General features: G+C 44.6%; 2 protein-coding genes across 3 annotated transcripts in view; both read right to left on the bottom strand.

Annotated features, from left to right (window-relative positions):
- Positions 1 to 3,054, bottom strand: part of LOC137439505 (zinc finger and BTB domain-containing protein 16-A) — a 51,307-nt gene extending 48,253 nt beyond the window's left edge. Inside the window, exon 1 of one of the 2 annotated variants that reach the window (XM_068135306.2) lies at positions 2,933 to 3,054. The gene's annotated coding sequence lies outside the window, so the exon portion shown is untranslated. The remainder of the gene's footprint in view (positions 1 to 2,932) is intronic. The other variant, XM_068135305.2, reaches the window with a different exon arrangement.
- Positions 3,055 to 3,332: 278 nt separating this feature from the next.
- Positions 3,333 to 23,249, bottom strand: part of LOC137439503 (nectin 1b) — a 66,504-nt gene continuing 46,587 nt past the window's right edge. The window contains exons 3-10 of the mRNA XM_068135302.2: positions 19,949 to 20,216; positions 19,500 to 19,811; positions 8,123 to 8,240; positions 7,828 to 7,979; positions 7,524 to 7,647; positions 7,281 to 7,353; positions 7,041 to 7,154; positions 3,333 to 4,821 (exon numbers count right to left, since the gene is read on the bottom strand). Coding sequence (XP_067991403.2) covers positions 4,672 to 4,821; positions 7,041 to 7,154; positions 7,281 to 7,353; positions 7,524 to 7,647; positions 7,828 to 7,979; positions 8,123 to 8,240; positions 19,500 to 19,811; positions 19,949 to 20,216 — 1,311 coding nt within the window. The 3' untranslated portion in view covers positions 3,333 to 4,671. The remainder of the gene's footprint in view (positions 4,822 to 7,040; positions 7,155 to 7,280; positions 7,354 to 7,523; positions 7,648 to 7,827; positions 7,980 to 8,122; positions 8,241 to 19,499; positions 19,812 to 19,948; positions 20,217 to 23,249) is intronic.

Genomic DNA, 23,249 nt, shown 5'->3' with positions numbered 1-23,249 from the left:
TAATTGGCCGGCACTCAGCTCTGCAGTTCAACCGAAGGCTTGTAGACGTTCGTCGCCTCCAAACCACCATGCGGGAAGCGCACAAAATGGCGTGGAGTCGCGCTCCTCGACGTCCCAACGTGCGGTACTTCTCGCGATGCAGACTCTTGTTCAGTCTCTTTCCACAAGCACACATAAGCCAAAGATGCGCCCACGCCCATGCCCAAGCCACAACAAAGAGAAAAAGCGACCGCCCCCAGCCTCCGCCTTCGTAATCAGCACAAGACTTCGGGGTAGCGTCATTGGCCGAGGGCGTGGCTGTGCCACTCATGTAGTGCCCCCTGCAGCTGGGTTAAGGCAGAAGTTTGTAATTTGTTCATGGTGCTGACGATAACTCGCTTACTCTTTGCGAAGGACACCGTGGGATCTTCAACGTTCACCAACTAATACCGGCAGATGGAACGCCCAGTTTAATGTCTATCCGAAGGAGGGACACACATTGCTGAATCACCCTGCGTGTGAAACACCGGGATGACAGCTTCCAGATTCAAACCCAGGCTAGACAGCTTAGAGGCGAGTGCACGTACCTCGAGGCCATCCTACCATTCCCCCCCCCCCCACCCCCAAAAAAGGTTAGGCCTATAAATTGGACATGTCTAACCCGATTGGATCCTCTTTTGCTTCGATGAAGGGTTAATGCACAAAACGTCAGCTTCTGTTTACTTCTTCCGGTGGTTAGCGTACTCCGATCGACGTCCTCTATATTCCATCCATGGATCTACCTGTCCACCGACACAGAAAGACACGACTAGCTTTCACGATCGGGACATGTTTTACACACTGCCCGTGGAGCTCTATCCTGATATTTACTTTTCCAACCCATGTCAAATAATCCTTTTGTGGAGCACTCAAAGGGGATGGAGGAGGTCCTCTACAGGTTCAATCATGGTTTTGAAAACTTTATAAAGCCAGAACCCAGGTATTTTAAACAGTGTTAAAACACACAGTCTGACACCGAGTGTGTAAGGAGAGGGTACTCGAGTTTGGACAATGGAGTGACATCTTGGAGACAAGCTGGAGAACGAGTCAAACAGTAGAAGATAGAATTTGGCAAAAACGTACAACTTCTCTCCCTGTAGTATTTGCTTTGCACCTTATTCTCATGATGGTGGTTTTGGAGTGGGATCTTATGTATGGAGAGCTATTTAAAACCCAACGTCTAATATGTTGCAGTTAGCATAGGACAATATATAATAATAATTAAAAAGTAAAATAAAATAAAATCTAAAAATAAAAATAAAAATACTGTATATTAAAAATAAAATACCAAAAAATAAAATAAAATCTAAAACTAAATTAAAATAAAGTTAAAAAGATAAATAACATGCGGACAGACCGATTAACCTCGTCTCCCAAGTCTTACCGGAAGTGTAAATAAGGAGTTGTGATTGGACCCGAACAGCCCCATTAAAGTCTCATTAGAAGGATCGCATTACCCTCTCTCATCGGAACAACAAGCAAGAATGAACACAGATCAAGATGTCCCCAGTCCAATCCCCAGGTACACGCATTCCCACATTCCCAGTCCAGTCCCCAGGTACACACATTCCCAGTCCAGTCACCAGGTACACACATTCCCAGTCCAATCCCCAGGTACACGCATTCCCACATTCCCAGTCCAGTCACCAGGTACACACATTCCCAGTCCAATCCCCAGGTACATGCATTCCCACATTCCCAGTCCAGTCCCCAGGTACACACATTCCCAGTCCAGTCACCAGGTACACACATTCCCAGTCCAGTCCCCAAGTACACACATTCACTGTATCATCGAGGATCATCGACATAATATTTACCTTCCCAACACTCCTGTACTTGAATCTCTTCCCACCCTTCGTTTTATGAACCCAAACACATATTTGAGTGTTCACTCGGACCCTGGTATTATGGTAAGCCGGTCGTCTCGTATGCTGGTATTGGTGGACGTTAAAGATCCCATGGTGTCCTTCGCGATGAGCAGGCAAGCTATCGCAGGCACCCTCAACTAATTACAAATTCCTGTCCTACCCCGATTCGAACGTCAAGCCTGGCCAACCGGTTCGTGAAAGACTTGAAACAAACTTCCCCTTAAAGAAGAGGAAGAAACTTCCCTTCGAAGCAGTTGCGTACGTAATTAAAGTCAAGTCTCCGGAGAGTTCGGCCGTGGACAAATTGCCGATTTGCGTCGACCTGGGATGGGCGAGTCCGAGCGAGCCGTGGTTCCGCAGACTGGACCCTCATGGGGCCGCCCCCATTCCCTCAGGTATATGCGCAATAGGAATCCGGTACCAGCTGCTGCACCGCCCAAAATAACTACCACGGGTGCGTCGTCCATTACACGGAATGCGAGGCGAACAAAGCAAACGCTCAAATAAATCAACCGGTCACGGGGACGTCGCACGTGGCTTCGACAAGGTACAAACGAGTTGTTTCGCGCCAAAGCGGGAGGCGTGTAAACACCAAGGTAAACAAACAATACAATCACTGTAATTACAATTACCATAATTACAAGAACCCGTGTGCAAAGAGCGAGAGCCAGTTGTACACAGTCGATGGTGGACAAACAGATCGCGGACAAAGAAAGACAATGGAGTGGGGGGGCAGGGGCGAGTGGGGTGGGGTGGGGTGGAGGGGCTGGGGAGGGGAGAGAGACAAACTGTCCTATTGTACAGAGAAACCGTTAAAAGGACAAATTTGAAAACGTTTCACTGTAGATCATACGTCATCGCGGCACGTCGGACACAGGACCGCGCACGGACGGACGAGCGCACATGGACACGGGCGGCGGGAAGACCGCGGGGAGTGTTTTACAGTTAAGGGGAGGAGGGGCTGCGAGACAAAGACGAGACGAACGGACAAAAGGAGCTACAGGTACAGCGTCTCCGACACGTCGGTCCGAACGCACTGACCGTACCTGTACGTGAATGTGAATGTGAAGAGGTGAGAAGAGGCTCACACGATGACGATGAGCTGCGAAAGACCAGGCCGCTTGCTGTATTCCGCCACTGTACTCTGTCCCTCTCACTCTCCCCCGAATCCCCCCCAAAGCCCCAAAACCCCACCTTCCTTATCCTGTAACTGTTCGTCCCCCTCCCATTCTGTAACCTCTCCCACGCTTCGAGACACGCCCCCTCCACACACCCCGCCCCTTCCTGTACTCCAAACGCCAATTGCGCCGCAGCACTTTCGACACGCTCTGTTTGTTCGTTCAAAATAAATAAATAAATCATCCAATGCTCCATTCACAGCCCAGCATTGAAGAACCACCCCTCGCCCCCTTCAGCTACTAAATAAATAAGAAATAGAAAGAGGCATTTTCAAGTTCAGCAAGTTTATATAGTAAGTTTGTACAGAACTCGGTTTAAAAAATAAAAAATAAAAACAAACAATTTCCTGATAAACGGAAGTACCTACCCCAATGATTTTAGCTATAAAATCCAATCAAACTCAAGACATCAGTTCCAACCTTTTATAACAATCATCATCAACATCATCATGACCAGGAGGAGAAGAAGCTTTCATTTCCAACGCAACAAGCCCAACAGGATTTCACACACAGGTGGTACAAGACCCACAGGTGGTCACCACCTAGACCTATCCTTAACTCAATTGGCAGCTTTCCTCCTCCGTATGGTCTTCAACAATGGCACGACAGCTCCGTTACAATCGAAGGGCAATTTGACCACATCGCTTTATCTACAGTTTAGACAATCACGTATCATCATTAGATCAAGAAGGAAAAAATAAAATCAACGCCTCGTGATACCGAGGAGGAGGAAGGAGGAGGAGGAAGGAGAGCATTAGGCAGGACGAGGAGGAGAAAAATCAACTCGACTTCACGGGATCGGGTTTCACTACGCTGCCACATTTACACACAAAGGCATGCTGAAGCGGTTTGTCTGCAGGTAGATGAGGATATGCTCGACTGTCTAACGAATGGAACACTTCACAAATCAAATTTTAAATATATATAATATAAAAAGAAGGGAACAAGAGAAACCGAAAGCACCATTTACCCACACTCCGATACGCAGTTTTAACGTAAACTTCAACATACCTGTCCAACTCTCATCGAAACATGTCCATGTTAGTATTTTAATACAATGACTTGTACATGTTTCATTTGTTCATTCCCCCTTCTGACACACACACACACACACACACACACACACACACACACACACACACACACACACACACACACACACACACACACACACACACACACACACACACACACACACACACACACACACACACACACACACACACACACACACACACACCTTATACCACCCAATCACTCGTAAATCCACGGACACAAAGCACGACATTCCTGGCATAAAATAAAGTAATTAAACCATGAAGACATGAAAAGTATTATATCAAAGTTTGTTCTTCTGGAACTATCGGTTCCTCCCTGCATCCTGGACAAGCCCCGCAAGAGGATCGCAACCATCACATGAGTGGCGGTCCTGCGACACGACCGATAAACGGTGAACAAGAAGGTAAGCAATGGAATCGTTTGGACCTGGGGCCGAAAGAGCTTTTCTTGTAAGGAACAGAAATTGCACATTGGTAACCCTAGTAGAGGCAGATTAGCGATCACATGACAGGGAAAAAGGTGATTTAAAACGGCTGTAACGAGGTATGTCACACGTAGTGGACAGACGGACTGATGTACGCTCCGGTATCGGAGCTCTCCCTGTCCAAGTTGTGTCCATAGTACGCGGCCCTGTAAACGGGGTCTGTGTCGGTGCCATCCAGCTTGTGGTATTCCTCGGGTCCATCATCGGCGTATTCCTGCAAGCAGAGAGACAGCGTTACAAAAGCAGAGAGACAGGTGTGACAGAAGGTGGTTATTCGGCCGTCAATCGAGAAATTCAAATGGACAAAGACATTCAAATCACTAACCCAATCGTTGATTGTGATACAAAGATGTCAGTGAGGCATTACCCCATCCACCCCTACCCTTCCACCTCCCTTCCCCCCCCAAAAAAGGGAATAATTCTTTTATTTTTAAGCGAATACTTTTATCAAATATGCAGTTATTGTCACAAAAGGTGACAACATGCCATGCACTGCACAAAGTACCAACTTTATAATCTGTTTCAGTTAACAACATTGACACACAGACACAATGATGAGGATGAGATCCGACCCGTCCCCCCACCTACTCGAACCCTCAAATCGTCACGTGCCGTGTATTGTCATAACTAGCAGAGTACCTGCCCGACGGGCGAGGGCAATCTTGTTAGAAGCATGCAACACATTCTTCTGACACACACCTTTATTTAGGCGGTGTATAGGCAACAGAAAGCTGCGTCAATCGGTCCCGAAAAAAAAAATAATAACCTGGGTTACATGCATGAAGGAAAAACATGCCGACTGCTTATAATTAAAAACACCTTGCTACACTGGAAAACGTGGGGACAGGAATACTGCACACACTGTAAAGGGTGGGACCCTGTAATACCCTCTCCCACCTACAGGTGACGCTACCTGATACTCATTTACATAGAGAATTTGCACCTCCTCCCTTCTCCCTCCCCCCCACCCTCCCAAGACCACTGGCAAAGATTAAAAACACAGCAATACATAAATCGCGGTCATGCTGATCCTATGATCCAACATTAATTGCGGTCATGCTGATCCTATGATCCAACATTAATTGTGGTCATGCTGATCCTATGATCCAACATTAATTGCGGTCATGCTGATCCTATGATCCAACATTAATTGCGGTCATGCTGATCCTATGATCCAACATTAATTGCGGTCATGCTGATCCTATGATCCAACATTAATTGCGGTCATGCTGATCCTATGATCCAACATTAATTGCGGTCATGCTGATCCTATGATCCAACATTAATTGCGGTCATGCTGATCCTATGATCCAACATTAATTGCGGTCATGCTGATCCTATGATCCAACATTAATTGCGGTCATACTGATCCTATGATCCAACATTAATTGCGGTCATGCTGATCCTATGATCCAACATTAATTGCGGTCATGCTGATCCTATGATCCAACATTAATTGCGGTCATGCTGATCCTATGATCCAACATTAATTGCGGTCATGCTGATCCTATGATCCAACATTAATTGCGGTCATGCTGATCCTATGATCCAACATTAATTGCGGTCATGCTGATCCTATGATCCAACATTAATTGCGGTCATACTGATCCTATGATCCAACATTAATTGTGGTCATGCTGATCCTATGATCCAACATTAATTGCGGTCATACTGATCCTATGATCCAACATTAATTGCGGTCATGCTGATCCTATGATCCAACATTAATTGCGGTCATACTGATCCTATGATCCAACATTAATTGTGGTCATGCTGATCCTATGATCCAACATTAATTGCGGTCATACTGATCCTATGATCCAACATTAATTGTGGTCATGCTGATCCTATGATCCAACATTAATTGTGGTCATGCTGATCCTATGATCCAACATTAATTGTGGTCATGCTGATCCTATGATCCAACATTAATTGTGGTCATGCTGATCCGATGATCCAACATTAATTGCGGTCATGCTGATCCTATGATCCAACATTAATTGCGGTCATGCTGATCCTATGATCCAACATTAATTGCGGTCATGCTGATCCTATGATCCAACATTAATTGCGGTCATGCTGATCCTATGATCCAACATTAATTGCGGTCATACTGATCCTATGATCCAACATTAATTGCGGTCATGCTGATCCTATGATCCAACACAATCAACATCCTTCAAGAGGTCCGGACCTCTACCTCTGGATATGATGACAGCACTCGAATGACGATTCTATCCAGGGAACAAAGACTTAATGCAAAATGTGGACCGGAACACTCGCGACTTCCTATCCTCTTCCCATATTCCCGAAGCACAACACATCTTCAAAGTCTATGCAATGAAGCATTTGATGAGGGAATGTATCATTATTTTTGTTGAATGGACAAAGAGGAAGAAGAGACGATGACGCCATTACTCGGAAACGACTCACCAGCTCCCCAACGGCATAGTACGGGGGCTGCAATGCGGTCTTCTCTCTCCCCTCATCTGGCACATTTCCAGCTCCTTCCTGGGGTTCCTCCCGACTCCCTTCGACATACCTCATCTGGAAGACAAAGCAATCAACTCGGTGCCAACTGGAAGTAAAGAAGAGGCAAGTGTTCAACGAAGTACGGTCATGGACGGAAGAATACAAGACGAAGGAGAGAGACAACACGCTGCTTCGCCTTACCTGCAAGTTATCCGGCGACGGAGGGATGTTATGAAAAGCTTTTTTGCCAGCTGGAACCAGCGGTCTATCCGTCCTGAAGTTTGGAAGAAGCAATGACAAAAACAAGATTCATTTTATGCACACACGAGAGCACAAATAAAGAACATGCACTCGGCTCTGGTTCAACAGCAATTCTCATTTAAGCTGCTACAGCGAGCCCGGAGAAGCAGAATTGAAAAGGAAGTGAAATCCAGGGTGAAGCACCTTTTCTTTCGCTGCGACCGGCAATAGAGAAGTACTATTGTTGCGATCAAAACGAGCAGCAGAACTGCTGCGATAATCCCACCGAGAACCGCACCGACCTTTCTCTCCTGAGGCTGTGGTTTATCTGTCGGTGGGGTCATGGGGAGGGGATGGTGGGGCAAAGAGGTAGTACTAGTAGATTAACATCTCAGCACTTGTCTTTAATCTTACAAAAATTAATCAATATGGCCGCCATGCCTTCGTGCTCACCTACATAGCGAGTTTTATTGGCAAGCACAAACATTCACAAGCAAAGTCAAATCACCCAAAATGAAAACGGTGACGGCAGCGAGCCGTGTCCCAAGGCCATTCGAAGCCTGGCACACGTATGTTCCATTATGTTGTTCGCTCACAGGCCCGGCTAACTCCAAGATGGCTCCCTTCGGCCGAGCATCGTCGGGCAGGGAGCCATTCGCCCTGAGATGGAGATGGTGAAGGAAGGCGAGAAAGCGAGGAAGTGAGGCCACAGGCGTAGATATGAAGGCATGAAAACCGAAAAAGGATATTCATACTTTAGGGTAAATAAATATCAAAGCAGGAAAACTGAATATTGTACTTACATCTTCCAGGTGAACTTGGGGTCAGGATTCGACTGCGCCTTGCACTCCAGCAATAGACCCGTACGCCCTCGAAACCAATTGTGATCGTACCCCCTCAGCTCCACACCCTCTGGGGGATCTAAGGAAGACGTGGAGGGGTGAAGAGTCGGGTTAATGATACATCTCAATGCATCTGAAAACTACTACACTCACCATACATGAGGGGGAGACATCGGTGGGTAATGTGAAGAGGCGACGATGACAAAACACATGGTGGGCCAGAAAAATGATAGGTTTGATAAGCTCACGAGATGTTTACTGTGGGTTCAGAGCTGCTAGTGGTTTAGACCTTAGAGGAAGGCCTATTTTGTCGAATTGCCCTCATGCTCTCTAACAATAAGAATGCGATGGTCCCGGATAGAGGAACCCGTTTCGGTAACTTCGACGAGGTACATCCAGATGCTGAACACATCCTTCTGGTGCTGCGTGTGTAATGTGCGAGGATATCAGTTCCATCACATGGTAGTTGCGGCATCACTTTGCCAATCATTTCATCTCCCACAGATCTCAAATTCCACCTGAAGTGAGGCCGACGACGATTCCGAATGAAAAAGATATTGTGACTTCGACCATTTCACTCTCTGTGCGACAATTTGGCCACCAGGCTTAGAGTCTGTGCGTAGAACGCAGGCCGTTATGCATAAACATGTTGTAGCAAAACAAAAACTTCATTCTTGACATTTTTGTGTACATAGACGAGGCTCATGTTAGAGTTAGTGCAAGTACACTGAAAGGATCAGAACACAATAGGACAAAAGGAACAGCAGACAGAGGGGGGGGGGGGGGGGGTAGACACCAACAGCAGAGTTGAAGGCCAAGACAGGGGGAGGTGGACAAACAATGGGTGTGTGGAAGAATGGTGGGGAGCAGCAGAGCTGGACAAGATGGATACAGAAAGAAACTCAGGATGGAAAACTGGAAATTTGGTAGGGGGAGGATTGGGGTGGGGTGGAATTAATGAGGAGAGAAAAGATCAAGGTTTTGGATTGGGGATAATCTGAGATGGCAGTGAAGAGCTGTCTTGATGACTTGAGGGAATAATGAGATCGAAGAGGATGTGGGAGTTGGTTTCTCATGCTGGGGAAAAAAAAAGGGAACGAATGAGTGGAAGTGAGCAGTGATGGTGGATTTGGTTGAACAGGGAACCATGATTGTCATGGGGCCCGCAAGGCTAACCCCCACTCTAGCGGGGAAAATGGCTTTAAAACGATCATTCATTCATTATACAGTGCATTCAGAAAGTATTCAGACCCCTTCACTTTTTCACATTTTGTTATGTTGCAGCCTTATGCTGAAATCGATTAAATTCATTTTTTCCCTCATCAATCTACACCCAATACCCCACAATGACAAAGAGAAAACAGGATTTTAGAAAGTTTTGCAAATTTATTAAAAAGAAAAAACTGAAATATCACGTTGACAAAAGTATTCAGACCCTTTGCTATGACACTTGAAATTTAGCTCAGGTGACTCCCATTTCTCTTGATCATCGTTGAGATGTTTGTACACCTTGATTGGAATCCACCTGTGGTAAATTCAGTTGATTGGACATGATTTGGAAAGGCACACACCTGTCTATATAAGGTCTCACAGCTGACAATGCATATCAGAGCAAAAACCAAGCCATGAGGTCGAAGGAACTGTCTGCAGAGCTCAGAGACAGGATTGTGTCGAGGCACAGATCTGGGGAAGCCTACAAAAAAAATTCTGATCAAGAGAAATGGGAGGCACCTGAGCTAAATTTCAAGCGTCATAGCAAAGGGTCTGAATACTTATGTCGATGTGATATTTCAGTTTTTTCTTTTTAATAAATTTGCAAAACTTTCTAAAATCCTGTTTCCTCTTTGTCATTATGGGGTATTGAGTGTAGATTGATGAGGGAAAAAATGAATTTAATCGATTTCAGCATAAGGCTGCAACATAACAAAATGTGAAAAAAGTGAAGGGGTCTGAATACTTTCTGAATGCACTGTAAACCTTTGTGGCCCAACATGCTATTTCCGCCATGGCACGCTACACAGCAAAACCTGCTTGGCCAAAGCCTACGATAGTATAATAATTGCCACCGCTCAAAATACAGTCACCCACCCTCTCATGTTTTATTCAGCGGTCATACTGGGAGTGCAGTGTGCTTGAAAACATAGATGTGTAAAGAAAATGTAAAATTTCTGAATTTCAGTTTTCTTGCCCAAATCATACACTGCACCAGATATAAACCAATAAACTCTCTCCGTGAAGTCTAATAACCTCCTGTGTATGGATGGCATGGACACTACCGTAGATACGTAAGGTCTGTAAGGTTCTTTATCATTCCCGTTGCTCCAATAATCGCTGGTACAATTTCGGCACTCTTCAGCTTCCAGGATTTTTCACTTCATTTTTGGGGTCTTGATATTTGGTCATTTTCTTGATTTCTACATTATTTAGGCCAACATTGCTGGGTACTCAGACCTCAATTAGCAATGAGTCTTCTTTTCCTTATTGTATCTGAGTACTATGTCTGCCCACAATGCTTTGTTTTCTATGTTCACACTCAATGGGATCATCAGGTCATATGTGAGCATTATGTCCTTGTTTTCAATGATTGTTTTGGTTCATGTTTCCATGAGTTTTATGGAACTGGGATATTGAAATTTCTGCAGATGTGCCAGTAGATTACTCTACATACCTTGTTGTGTCTTTGGGTGTACAACTGTTCTGACATGAAAGGTATATCCAATATGAGGTGTGTGGTGTATGTGTGTGTTCTGTTGTTGAGGGGTGAAGGTTATAAAGGCAGGTGGTTGTTTGGATGCTCTACCATATTTTTTCAGTGCTGTAGATTCTGGGAGGGGAAGCCCAGAATGTTTTTTTGTTGTTGTAGTTTGTGTTCTCGCTGACAGTGGATGGGGGTACGTATGCATCCAAGTGTAGTTGCTGCTTGTGGAGGCATATATGCTCTTTCTAGCCCACCTTATCTGTCCGTATCGAGGTTGAAGGCCAAAACAGGATGATTTTTTTAATTATTTTTTTATTTGTGGGATTTTGCCCGCCACAAAGCCAGAGGCCACTCGAGGTGGGGGCTACACAAATAAAACAAAAGTAGAACAACCAGCCCCTTGGATTGAAACAAGACAAATGTAAAATGTTGTCTCGTCACAGAACAAAAAGGGCTGGGTGGTAAACTAGTCTGCTTCGAGAGAACAGTGCCTCTACCCCCATTTCATACTGTGAAGACCCGGTCAGTGAGGCACACTTGTGACCAGGTGTGTTTTGAAATTATATATATATACTAGCAGAGCGTACACGTCGCCTCGTTGACGGACTAATTGGTTCTCTTTTTTGCCCAAATATATTTACCCGTGTGAAGAGTGCTTTAACCTCACCATTGCCCAGGTAAAAATGGGAATTGCAATACCCTCTGCCACCACCATCAGGTGCGCTACACGATAGATATTTACATAGAGAACTTATGCCCCCCCCCCCACCCCCCCGCATGAGGCCACAAAGCCTATGTTACCCCCCGCACAAAGTTGTATTTGCACCCCAAGTTTGGAGTTTGAAACTTAGAAGACATGGCCCTGCATGGAACATGCACAAAGAGAGCCAGAGATTTTTTTCCATATATATATATATATATATACTGTATATATATATATATACTGTATATATATATATACTGTATATATATATATATATACTGTATATATATATATATACTGTATATATATATATATATATATATATACTGTATATATATATATATACTGTATATATATATATATATACACACACACACACACACACACACACACACACACACACACACACACACACACACACACACACACACACACACACACACACACACACACACACACACACACACACACACACACACACACACACACACACACACACACACACACACACACACAACCGTCTGCTCTTGATACCGGACCTGAGCCTGAGACCAGATCTGCTCTTGCTTATTTGCTCAAATTCCCAGAGTAGATCTAATTTTACTTTCTGGTTGGAAGCGCCTTCTTTCTTTAAAAAAATAATAATAACAATTTTATGTATATATAATACATACATACATACATACATACATACATACATACATACATACACAGTATACACACCGACCCCATTATGGATAGATGGGGTAGGTAGGTTGAGTGGGTGTTGATAGTATGGTTTATTGGAGCCATTTTAATCTTCTTCCTCCAACCACCCCCTCTACATCCACTTTGAGTGAAAGAAATATTGCTCGTGCTTGAGTGGCATCCATTTCAGTTTGGCTAGTTAAAACCTAGACTCTAGTACCTCATGCGAGCCGCCAGGGTGAGGTACTAGAGTCTTTAACATTGCCGTGATTGTCTTGGAAGCTGAAAAAAAACAACTTTTATTTTGCTTCTTTTCTTCATAATCTATCAACTGATGACTATTTCCCATTTGATGTCTTTCATGAACCGCCATAGTCTCACACCTTACCGTCACGCTAGACCTCAAGAGACAACAGCAGTGTTTCAGCACCACAATCAACATATCGGCCATCACTGTGGGGTTTGTCGCACCTGAATGTTATTTCCACATTGATGGTTTAAAAAAAAAAAGACTTTTCATTTTCATTCTCATCATCTTATCATATTTTGGTTCACTTTTCATTGTGCATCAAGAGCAGGAACAGAGGCGAAAGTATATAGCATTTCCATGTTCTATCCCCTGGTGTTGGCTTAGCGGTTCGGGTGCCGGCTTGGGATCCTAGGATCCTGGGTTCGAATCCCGGTCGATCGCTGAATTAACGCCAGGGGGGTTGACTCAGCCTGTCATCCTTCCGAGGTCGGCAAATTGAGTACCAGCTTGCTGGGATGAATGATCCCGGTGTGTACCCCGGTTTAGAATAGGTACACCGTATCCCCGCGCATCGTAAGAGGCGACCAAGGGCTGGCGTCAGGAAGGGCATCCAGGCATAAAAACATTGCTTCAAACAGGGAACCATGATTGTCACGGGGCCCGCAAGGCTAACCCCCGCTGTAGCGGGGAAAATGGCCTTAAAACGATCATTCATTCATATTCATCCCAAATTGCTTGTTTGCCTTTTTAATATCTATCTGAATGTTGATTAATAAAATGAATGTTTGTAAACGAGGCATAATTCCCAGTTCTCACACCATTTGTACACCTGCAGCTATTCCTTGCAACAGCAAGAGACATATTTTGGCTTTCACAGCAATTATTTGGAAAAAGCAATGCTAAATGAGCTGAAGGCTGATTGGTTGAAATAATGGCAACCCGTGTTTAATTGGCGATACTAAAATTGCACAGCTAACCAATGGCAAGCCAGTCACGTGATGATGCCAAACTGGACTGTGGTTGAAGGTTGATATGACCTTTTTCATTATTGAGCGTGACTGGCTATGGTCATAAACCAAACGTGACTGGTCATAAATATAATGGTTCTATGCTAAAATTCAGTGCACCGATGTTGTCGACCGCGAACAAGTTGCATCGACTTCTCACGGCATTCTGGGTAAAACAAAGATTGTGGCCGTTGGTCGTGAGTGCTGTGGAACAGAGGTTGACCACAGAGTTCCTTATGAAGGAGATCATCAAACGAGCTGAAATTCACAGGAGACATCTGCACAACTTGGCAACAGGTGTCTCTCACGTAGTGGTGTTCCATTGGCGCAGCGAGTTCAAAAATGGCCGTAAATTGGTGAGCAATCTTGAACATTCTCATACGCAACCAAATTCCGTCACCAAATCATTCATTCACACTTGGAATTCCATAAAGCTCGTGGAAGACAGCATCTCTACTCTACCGGACCATAAATACCTGGGTAGTATAGTGGAAATGAGTTGGAATGTTCCAAATAATCCGCCATACAGTCCAGACTTGTCACGTTGTGATTTATATCTTTGGACATTCAAAGAACATCTGCCCGGTAACAAGTCTATGGATGACGAAGACGTCAAAACACAGGTCCTGAAATCACCGGCATGTTATCCAGTAGACATCTTTGCATCAACAGAACAAGAACAGCACTCGGTAAAGCGCAATCCTCCACCAGGCTGAACAGTTTATGTTTTGTATCCCGCTGATAGGCCGGATAAAGATCATCACCAAAACCGAATCAAATTGTCCTCGTCGCACATTCAACCCGTCAACCTTCTCCTGGCGCAGTGATGAGCTTCTGTGTGCATCGTTGAATGTTCTGTGGGCCGGGCAATCTTCCTCGACTCGAGGGTTTGGTTGTGGCTGTTTTATTTTATCATACGGTGAGCGATTGTCCATGTATAACCAAGCCAATGTTGGGCTCAAATCTCAACATCTTTGCGAGAATCAAGGGTGCTCTAGTCTGTCTGCATAAGACAAGGCCAAGGCCAAGGCCAAGGCCAGCTCCGATTTGGAAACAACAGCTGCTTCGTGGAATAGGAGGTTTCACTACAGCTTTCGGCCGTCCACTCTATCGGATCCCATTCAGGAGGGGGATGAGGCTTGAAAGGCTACTCGTCTAATGTGGATCTGTGACGTGACTCGTTTAAATGTCAATGACAACCTACACACACAAAAATACTCCAGCATTGCTTTTGGCGTTCACACCAACATCATCATCATCATCATCATCATAATCATCATCATCTTGTGTTTCGTTTCCTCCTCCACCATCTTTATTTCCCCGTCCCTTTTCTCCAATTGCACGAAACTATTCATTTACCAATTAAATTGCTCAGATTACTGACAAACTTAGCCTTCAAAGTGACAGTTGATGGTCGTGCATTTTACCACCATCGTAACGGTTCGTCTCATTTGCCTTTTTATTCTGAGAATGAAAAGGTATAAATCCAAGTCCCAAATACTGAATTATTACAGATTATAGAAACACTGCTGTGTGTATTCTGAAATGAATGAATGGTAAACAGAAGCCCATAATGCTGCTGGACAAATCACTTTTTTTTCTTTCTTTTTTTTTTGTATACAAGATCGAGGCTCGTGAAAGTGCAAACATTAATCACACAGAAAGACAAACCGACACATAAAACATATAACATCGGGAGCAGTCGACAAGATGGGGAGAGAGGGGGAAGGACACAAACGCAACATGGCATGGGAATGGGGGGGGGGGGGGGTGGGAGAGGTATAAAACATATGAACACTGCAAGCACTTCCAGGAAAGAAGTTGGAATTTCAAACAAAGTGGATCTGGGGTGAATTAGTGGGGGTAGAAAAGATCAAGGTTTTGGATGGAGGAAGATAAGAGATGGTGGTGAACAGCTGTTTTAAAGACCTGGAGGGAGGAGTGGGATTGAAGGGAGTGTGGGAGTTTGTTCCAGAGGTGGGAGAAAAGAGGAATGAAAGAGTGAAGCTGAGCAGAGAGCCTAGATTTCGGTAGTTTAACCATCAGAGGGTTGCTGGCAGATCTTGTGCGACCTTTAGGAAAATTTGGGGGACAAAGCACAGAGAGAGCTGGGGGAGCAAGGCCAGAGAGGAGTCGGTAGAAGACAGAAAGACCACCTACCTGCCTGCGGTGAGTGTGAAAGGCCCGGCCCTCAGAATCAGCGTCATCGCGGGAGATTCCAATGATTCTGAAAGCTTTGGTTTCAACAGCGTGAAGCCGAACTAGGTGTGAGGCAGGAGCACCGGCCCATAGGGGAGAACAGTATTCCATTGAGCTGCGGATGAAAGCCTTGTATGTGGTGAGGAGCTCAGGTGTGCCAAAGAAGGACTTCGCAAAATGGAGGATGCCCAGTCGGCGACTGGCTTTGGAGGCCAGCTTGGAGATGTGGTTTTCCCAAGAAAGATCATGGCAGATAGTGAGACCCAAAAGCTTGAGCGACAGCACTTCTTGGAGAGGATTGTTAGAAAGTAGATGGGAGGGTTGTCCAGTCGGTCTTTTCTGAGAGACATCGTAAGAGTGTGAGATTTGTCAGGATTGAAAGACATGTTCCACTTGTTTGACCAGTCTGTGATTTTGTCCAGGTCTTCAGAGAGTGAGGAGGCTGGAGACTGCCGATCTGAGGGAAGAGGAATGGAGCGGCAGAGATTGGAGTCATCAGCAAAGAGATAGAGAGGATTTTCCAGAGAGTCGGAGAGATCATTGATAAAGACCAGAAAAAGCACAGGGCCCAGAACACTGCCTTGGGGAACTCCAGCCTGAACAGGAAGGGGAGATGAGAGAAATCCATTCAGGGCCACACGTTGACTACGACCAGAGAGAAAGTCCACAAGCCATGCATGGAGATTTCCATGGATACCATAGGAGGAGAGTTTGGTGAGCAGAGCTGGGTGCCAGACCGTATCGAAGGCATGTGATATGTCAATGGAGACAGCTCTGATTTCCTGTTTGGCATAGAGGACCTCCATCCATTGTTGAGACAGCAGAAGCAGCATGTCCAGAGTAGAATGACCTGGTCTGAATCCAAATTGATGATCGGAGATCAAGTCATTGGAGAAGAGGAAGGATTTGATATCTGACGCAATGATGGATTCCATGACTTTGCTGATAATTGGGAGCAGGCTGATTGGTCTGAAGTTGCAAAGCTCTGTTTTAGCACCTTTTTTGTGTAAAGCGGTAATGTTTGCTGATTTCCATGATGCTGGCAGATGACCTTGAGCAAAAGAGAGGGTGAAAAGAACAGAGAGGGGGTGAGATAGAGTGGCAGAACAGGATTGTAGGACCCGTGGGCTGATGCCGTCTGGTCCAGTTGCAGAATCAGAGTCGAGGTTTGACAAAAACTTCTCCACCTTGTCAGGATAGAAGGACACAGAGTCCAGGAGCAGTTGGGTTCGACTGGGTAAGGTGGGAACATAGAGAGATGGGTTTGGGACACAAGATTTTGAGGCAAACACAGGGTTGAGGCATTCTGCTTTGTCACGTGCAGTGTCAACTGTGTAGCCATTTGAGGTAAGGGAGGGGATGGAGGGGGAACAAACACCAGAAACGGATTTGACCAGACGCCACCAGGATTTGGAGGAAGGCGACAGGTTTGAGAGTTCATTCTTGAGTGTGGAGAGATAGTGCTTCCTGGCACTCCTGAGGGTAGACACACACTTGTTCCGAGCTTGGTGGAAGGAACTGAGATTGCCTTCAGTTGGATTAGCCTTCCAAGAGGCAAAGGCAAGTTGTTTCAGGGCAACTGCTTCACCACAAGATTCAGTGTACCATGGACGGGAGGAAGGGTAAGACAACTGAAGACAAGATGGGATAAATCTGTTCATGAGAGAGAGAGCAGTTTGCTTTGGAATAAATTCCCAGGAAGAATTGATGTCAGAGGCAGTAGAGATGGGAGACCAGTCCAGATGATTGATGGCTGCTTGAAGACCGTGCCAGTCGGCCTGAGTGAAATGCCAGACTCGTCGACGCTGAGGAGGCTCTCTGAGAATGGCCAGAGAGATGTCCACTCTAACAAGCACATGATCAGAAGAAGGGGGGCAGGGGAATGTAGAAGGTTTATTTAACTAGAATGGCACTCGGTGGATCGCAGACCTTCACCAGGTTTAACAGTTTATGTTTCTATTCCACTGATAGGCCGGATCTGGATTCGGATCTAAACCAAAATCTAATCAGCTTGTTCTTGTCACCGAACCAACTCATCCCCCAAGTTAGTCATAACCTGTCCATAACTTTTCAAATATGTGATTTATCGCTTTTTGCCTGACCTCTCAATGGTGAAGAATCACTTTAAAAAATTTTTTTGGTATACAGGATGCAGGGTCGTGCAAGAGCTAACCTTAATCACAAAAAACATAAACGGACACATATAACATATAATACATGGAGCAGAAGACAAGATGGGGAGATAGAGGGAAGCATATAAGTACAACAGTAGAGAACAGGAACAGGAACAGGAACAGGAAGAGACAGAGACAGAGACAGAGACAGAGACAGAGAACGGCCCTCAGAATCAGCGTCATCGCGGGAGATTCCAATGATTCTGAAAGCTTTGGTTTCAACAGCGTGAAGCCGAACTGGGTGTGAGGCAGGAGCACCAGCCCAGAGGAGAGCAGTCCTCCATCAAGTTGCGGATGAAAGCCTTGTATGTGGTGAGAAGCTCAGGTGTGCCAAGGAAGGCCTTCGCACGATGGAGGATGCCCAGTCGGTGGCTGGCTTTGGAAGCCAGCTTGGAAATGTGGTTTTCCAAGGAAAGATCATGGCAGACAGTGAGACCCAAAAGCTTGAGTGACAGAACTTCTTGGAGAGGATTGTTGAGAAAGTAGATGGGAGGGGTTTGTCCGGATGGTCTTTCGGAGAGACAAAGTGAGTGTGAGATTTGTCAGGATTGAAAGACATGTTCCACTTGTTTGACCAGTCTGTGATTTTGTCCAGGTCTGCATAGAGTGAGGAGGCTGCTGCCTGCCTTTCTGAGGGATGAGGTATGGAGCGACAGAGTGGAGTCATCAGCAAAGAGACAGAGAGGATTTTCCAGAGAGTCAGTGAGATCATTGATGAAGACCAGAAAAAGCAGAGGGACCAGAACACTGTCTTGAGGTACTCCAGCCTGAACAAGAAAAGGAGATGGGAGAATTCCATTCAGGGGCACACGTTGACTGCGACTGATGAGGAAGTCCTCAAGCCATGCATGGATGCCATAAGAGGAGAGTTTGGTGAGAAGGGCAGGGTGCCAGACTGTATCGAAGGCAAGTGATATGTCATGGGTGACAACTCCGATTTCCTGTTTGGCATTGACGACCTCCATCCATTGTTGAGACAGCAAAAGCATCATGTCCAGAGTGGAATGACCTGGTCTGAATCCAAATTGATGATCAAAGATCAAGCCATTGGAGAAGAGGAAGGACTTGATATCCAAAGAGGAAGCACTTAAAAATTAAATAATACTCATATCCGAATCCATATTCAGATCTTCACCAAAATCGAATCAATTTGTTCTCGTCACACACCCAATCTTTCCACCACATTTCGTCCAAATCTGTCCATAACTATTTAAGATATCGTGTGATATGTCGATTTTAGCCCTATTACTCAATGGTGAAGAATCACTTTAAAAATTCTCTGATCTAGATCCGGAAACGACTCTTCATCAAAATTGAATCAATTTTTCCTTGTCACACTCCCAGCCTCTCTACAAAGTTTAATCTGAATCCGTCCACAACGTTTTGAGATATCCTGCCATATATATCGTTTTTGGCCCCATCTCCCAATGGTGAAGAATCACTTTAAAATTTTTACTAGCCGGATCCAGATCCGGATCTTCATCAAAATGTAATCATTTCATCCTGTCACAACAGACAAACAAACAGGAGTGAAAACATAACAGGAGGTAAAAAGGGCCTCAAAGGAGAGACCAAATAAAATTGCAATACACATTGAGAAATACAAACCGACAAACTTACACATGACTTCTAGTCTGGTACTCAGGTCGTGGGGTTTGCCAAATGCTCGGTGAGAGATGTGGCAAGTGGCGAGCATCCCATTCACTCGCCACGTTCGATCCTCCACCTGCAGCGTGCTGGTCGCGGTATGCGTCCTGTCGGGCTCGGTTGTGAGCACAGTTTTTTCACTGTATTTGAGCCAAGATGGGACGGTCCAAGCAAAAGTGGCGGGTGGACGACCACCGGCAGCCACACATTTGGCGACCTCGAGCGGACCCGCAGCAGCATAAATAAGGCGTTGTGGAATGAAGGAAATGTTAAGTTTGGGTTTCACTGCGAACACGGCAAAAGGGCTTTTCAAAAATCAATACAAACTACTTCATAAATGTAATGCAACAGAGTTGACAAGAATAACAGCTACACAGAATAAAGGAGCTTGTGGACTTCAGGTGTGATAAAACACTACATACCAATGATGGTGAGGTTGACCTTTGCATCAACGTTTCCTGTTGGGAATGTTGACACCTCACAAACGTACAGACCATCATCAGAGGACCGAGGGTTAAACAGCACCAGAGACGGGTCCGTCTCGGGATCTTGACTACGAAACTGCACCCTGTCCTTGAGTTCTGATGGTGGATATGACTTGCCATGCTGGGGGTTATACACTGCCACGTTCTTCGTAATCGACTCGCCCAGCTCATTCATTATTCGCTGCCAACTGATTTGGGTCAACGTCTTTGATGAGAAAAGAAACAAAGGGATGTTGAGCAGAGTGGCAAAGAGGGAAGAGTTACATCAATCAAAGAGAAAACGTCTGAGTGTAGACAAATGGGGGAGAATTTACTAGTCAAGTTAAACACCAGTGCACTCAAGGAGCTAAGGAATTCAAAGGTAGAAAGTAAAGGGTGAACACCGGCTGGTGCTGGTAAATGGTCCATAAACAAAAGCTATGCACAATAAACGAGATGGTATTCATAGAATACTTACCCTGTGCACTCAACTTGATGCGAGCGAACTCTGTTTTTGAAGGGTTTTTTTCTTTGATCCACTATGGGTGCCAGACCACATGAGCGATGATATCATAAATTTACATTCTCGAATACAATTGTTGGGTAGTCATGCTCAATAAATTTCAAACAAATTAGACTAAGTGTTATCCCTGTTGAATTATGAGGTCATAACGAAGGCAACAACGATGTCATCGTTAACATCTTTTATTCCCCATGGGGAGTACTTGACAATGAGCCATGTTTCAATTTTTTTTCCATAGAGTGGTTTCATAGATTATAGAGGTGCGACGTTTTTCCAAGATGGCGCCCATACCACATGATCTATGACGTCATAAGTATCACTAGAATTCTATAGGTGGAGGTGCTCCTATGGTGAAAATTTCGTGCCAATCGGACCAAGAATTGTTGAGAAAAAAAAAATTCATACTGATCTAATCAAGCGTTGTAATTGTCAAATTATGACGTCATAATTAAGGTACCGATGACATCATCAACATATCTTATTCCGCATGGGGAGTTCTTGAAAATGCACCATGTTTCAATTTTTTTCCATGGAGCAGTTTCGGATATAGAATTGCAACATTTTTCGATTTTCCAAGATGACGTCTGTACCACATGATCTACGACGTCATAATTATCATTGAAAAATTCTACAGGAGGAGGTGCTCTTTTGGTCAAAATTTCGTGTTCATTAGTTTCAGAAAAAAATAATTTTCATACCGATTAGATCAAGCGTTGTACTTGTCGAATTATGATGTCATAATTAAGGCACAGATGACATCATCATTAACATATCTTATTCCCCATGGAGAGTACTTGACAATGCGCCTTGTCACAGTTTTCTCCATTGAGCGGTTTCGGAGATATAGGGACGTAACGTTTTTCCAAGATGGCGTCCGTACCACGTGACCTATGATGTCATAATTATGAATAAAAAATTATACAGGCATAGGTGCTCCTCTGGTAAAAGTTTGTGTTCATCGGACCAACAGTTGCTGAAAAATTGAATTTAAAAAATGCTGACACGCACTCCACACGTATGGCCGCAACCGAATGCCTAACCCTGCTTTTCGCTTTGCGAGCACAGGGTAAATATGTCGTCAACAATTATGATAACAGATTGTGCAAGCGATGATTCAGTCTATGATTGAGGAACAACTTCATTTCAATTGAATTTGTTATTTTGAACACTATTTTGAACACCGTCTTTTGAGGACCCTTGCCCTAACCTGAAGATACGCTGCATGAAGTCCCCAATGGGTATGCACGGTCGAACACTCGTCATATTCTGTACTCAACACCAAGAGCATCTCAGATTCAGAGGCTTACGGCTCCTAAGCAACAGCTTCGGATCAAACAAAATGGCTGCTGACAACTTTCAACGGCACAACAGATGCAATTTGCCGAGAAATCACAATCGGACAAACCCGTTCGACATGTACGATGTTGTAGAGTAATATTCAGAGTTTATATTCTGTCAAATCAACGCAATAGGAATAATGGAGGAAAATTAAATTAATTCTGGTGTGGATAAAGCACTAGCATGATGGACCAAACGACTTTCTGCCATACCCATGCTTCCTTACATTTCCACCAAGCCCACCTAGAGTTCAGGGTAGAAGCCACTTTCAATCCCATGACTTATTTGTGGACCCTACCGGGCACCACAGAGAAGGTCCTCGTATCCTTCCGACACATACAGTCCAACTCATGGATCGCTCCCCGCTAGTAGTACATGGTGTTATGTAGAATTATTATATGGAAGTGCAAAATTTGCTACACAAGTGGAACCAATGTTTTTTTGCATCTATATACCCTTGGCAACAAAACCTGAGTTGGTTCCATTTTTTTCAATGGCGTCTTCGGCGGCCATCTTGAATTTCAAAATGGCCGCCGTTTTTTGCAATTTTGTATGTATTCTAATTTCTACAGTCTTAAATTCCACATAGATAACTATAATTACAATAATGAAAGAAATATGAACATTTGCTTTATTCTTTTTTATCTTACAGGTATTCATAGACGAGTTGGATTTCAGCTTCACCGCCGCATAATGTCATCGTTTAAAGAGCCGCCTTCTAAGAAGCAATGCACAAGTTACGAACTTTGTGTATTCTGCCAAGAGAGAACTCCTGAACCTTTGGTTGACGTTGCTCATGCCAATTTCAAATGTGCAATTTCAAATTTCCAGGGAGCAGCCACCACCAAAACACAATCACGCAATGAAAAGATAAATGGAACATGTGCACTTATTGGACAGCACATCATCCAGCAGTTCAAATCTGATCAGCAGGTGCAATATCAGCCAAAGTCCTCAACTTCAACCTTCAGGTTCACAACTGAAATGCCATTAGGGGTTGGACTTTCACTCCATAGCCATCATGCACACCGCAGTCGCAGAGGCATAGACATGTTGTACCAGAGTGGCGTTGGTGTTTCATCTCAACGTGTAAAGGAGATCACTTCAAAGATTGCCACCACAGTCCAAGAGAATATGAATGAATTCAATGGCGTTTACATGCCTCCAGGACTGTTGAAAAATCTGCCAATCAGATGCTCAGCTGATAACATAGATGCCAAGGTAGACACAGCTGATGGACGGAACACATTCCATGGGACTGCTCTTGCTGTCTATCAACAAGTTCCCCCAGATGTATCAGAATACGAGACTGTAGCTGTACAAGTACTATACAAGGAATGACATAAATGCCAGAAAAAATGGTTAATCAAAGTGTTTTATGTGAAAAGATACATACAA

This window comes from Myxine glutinosa, chromosome 14 (genome assembly GCF_964187855.1).
Source record: "Myxine glutinosa chromosome 14, kmMyxGlut1.1, whole genome shotgun sequence".
Classification (NCBI taxonomy): domain Eukaryota; kingdom Metazoa; phylum Chordata; class Myxini; order Myxiniformes; family Myxinidae; genus Myxine; species Myxine glutinosa.
The sequence above is the reverse complement of the archived record's forward strand: the minus strand, read 5'-3'. Positions and strand labels throughout refer to the sequence as shown.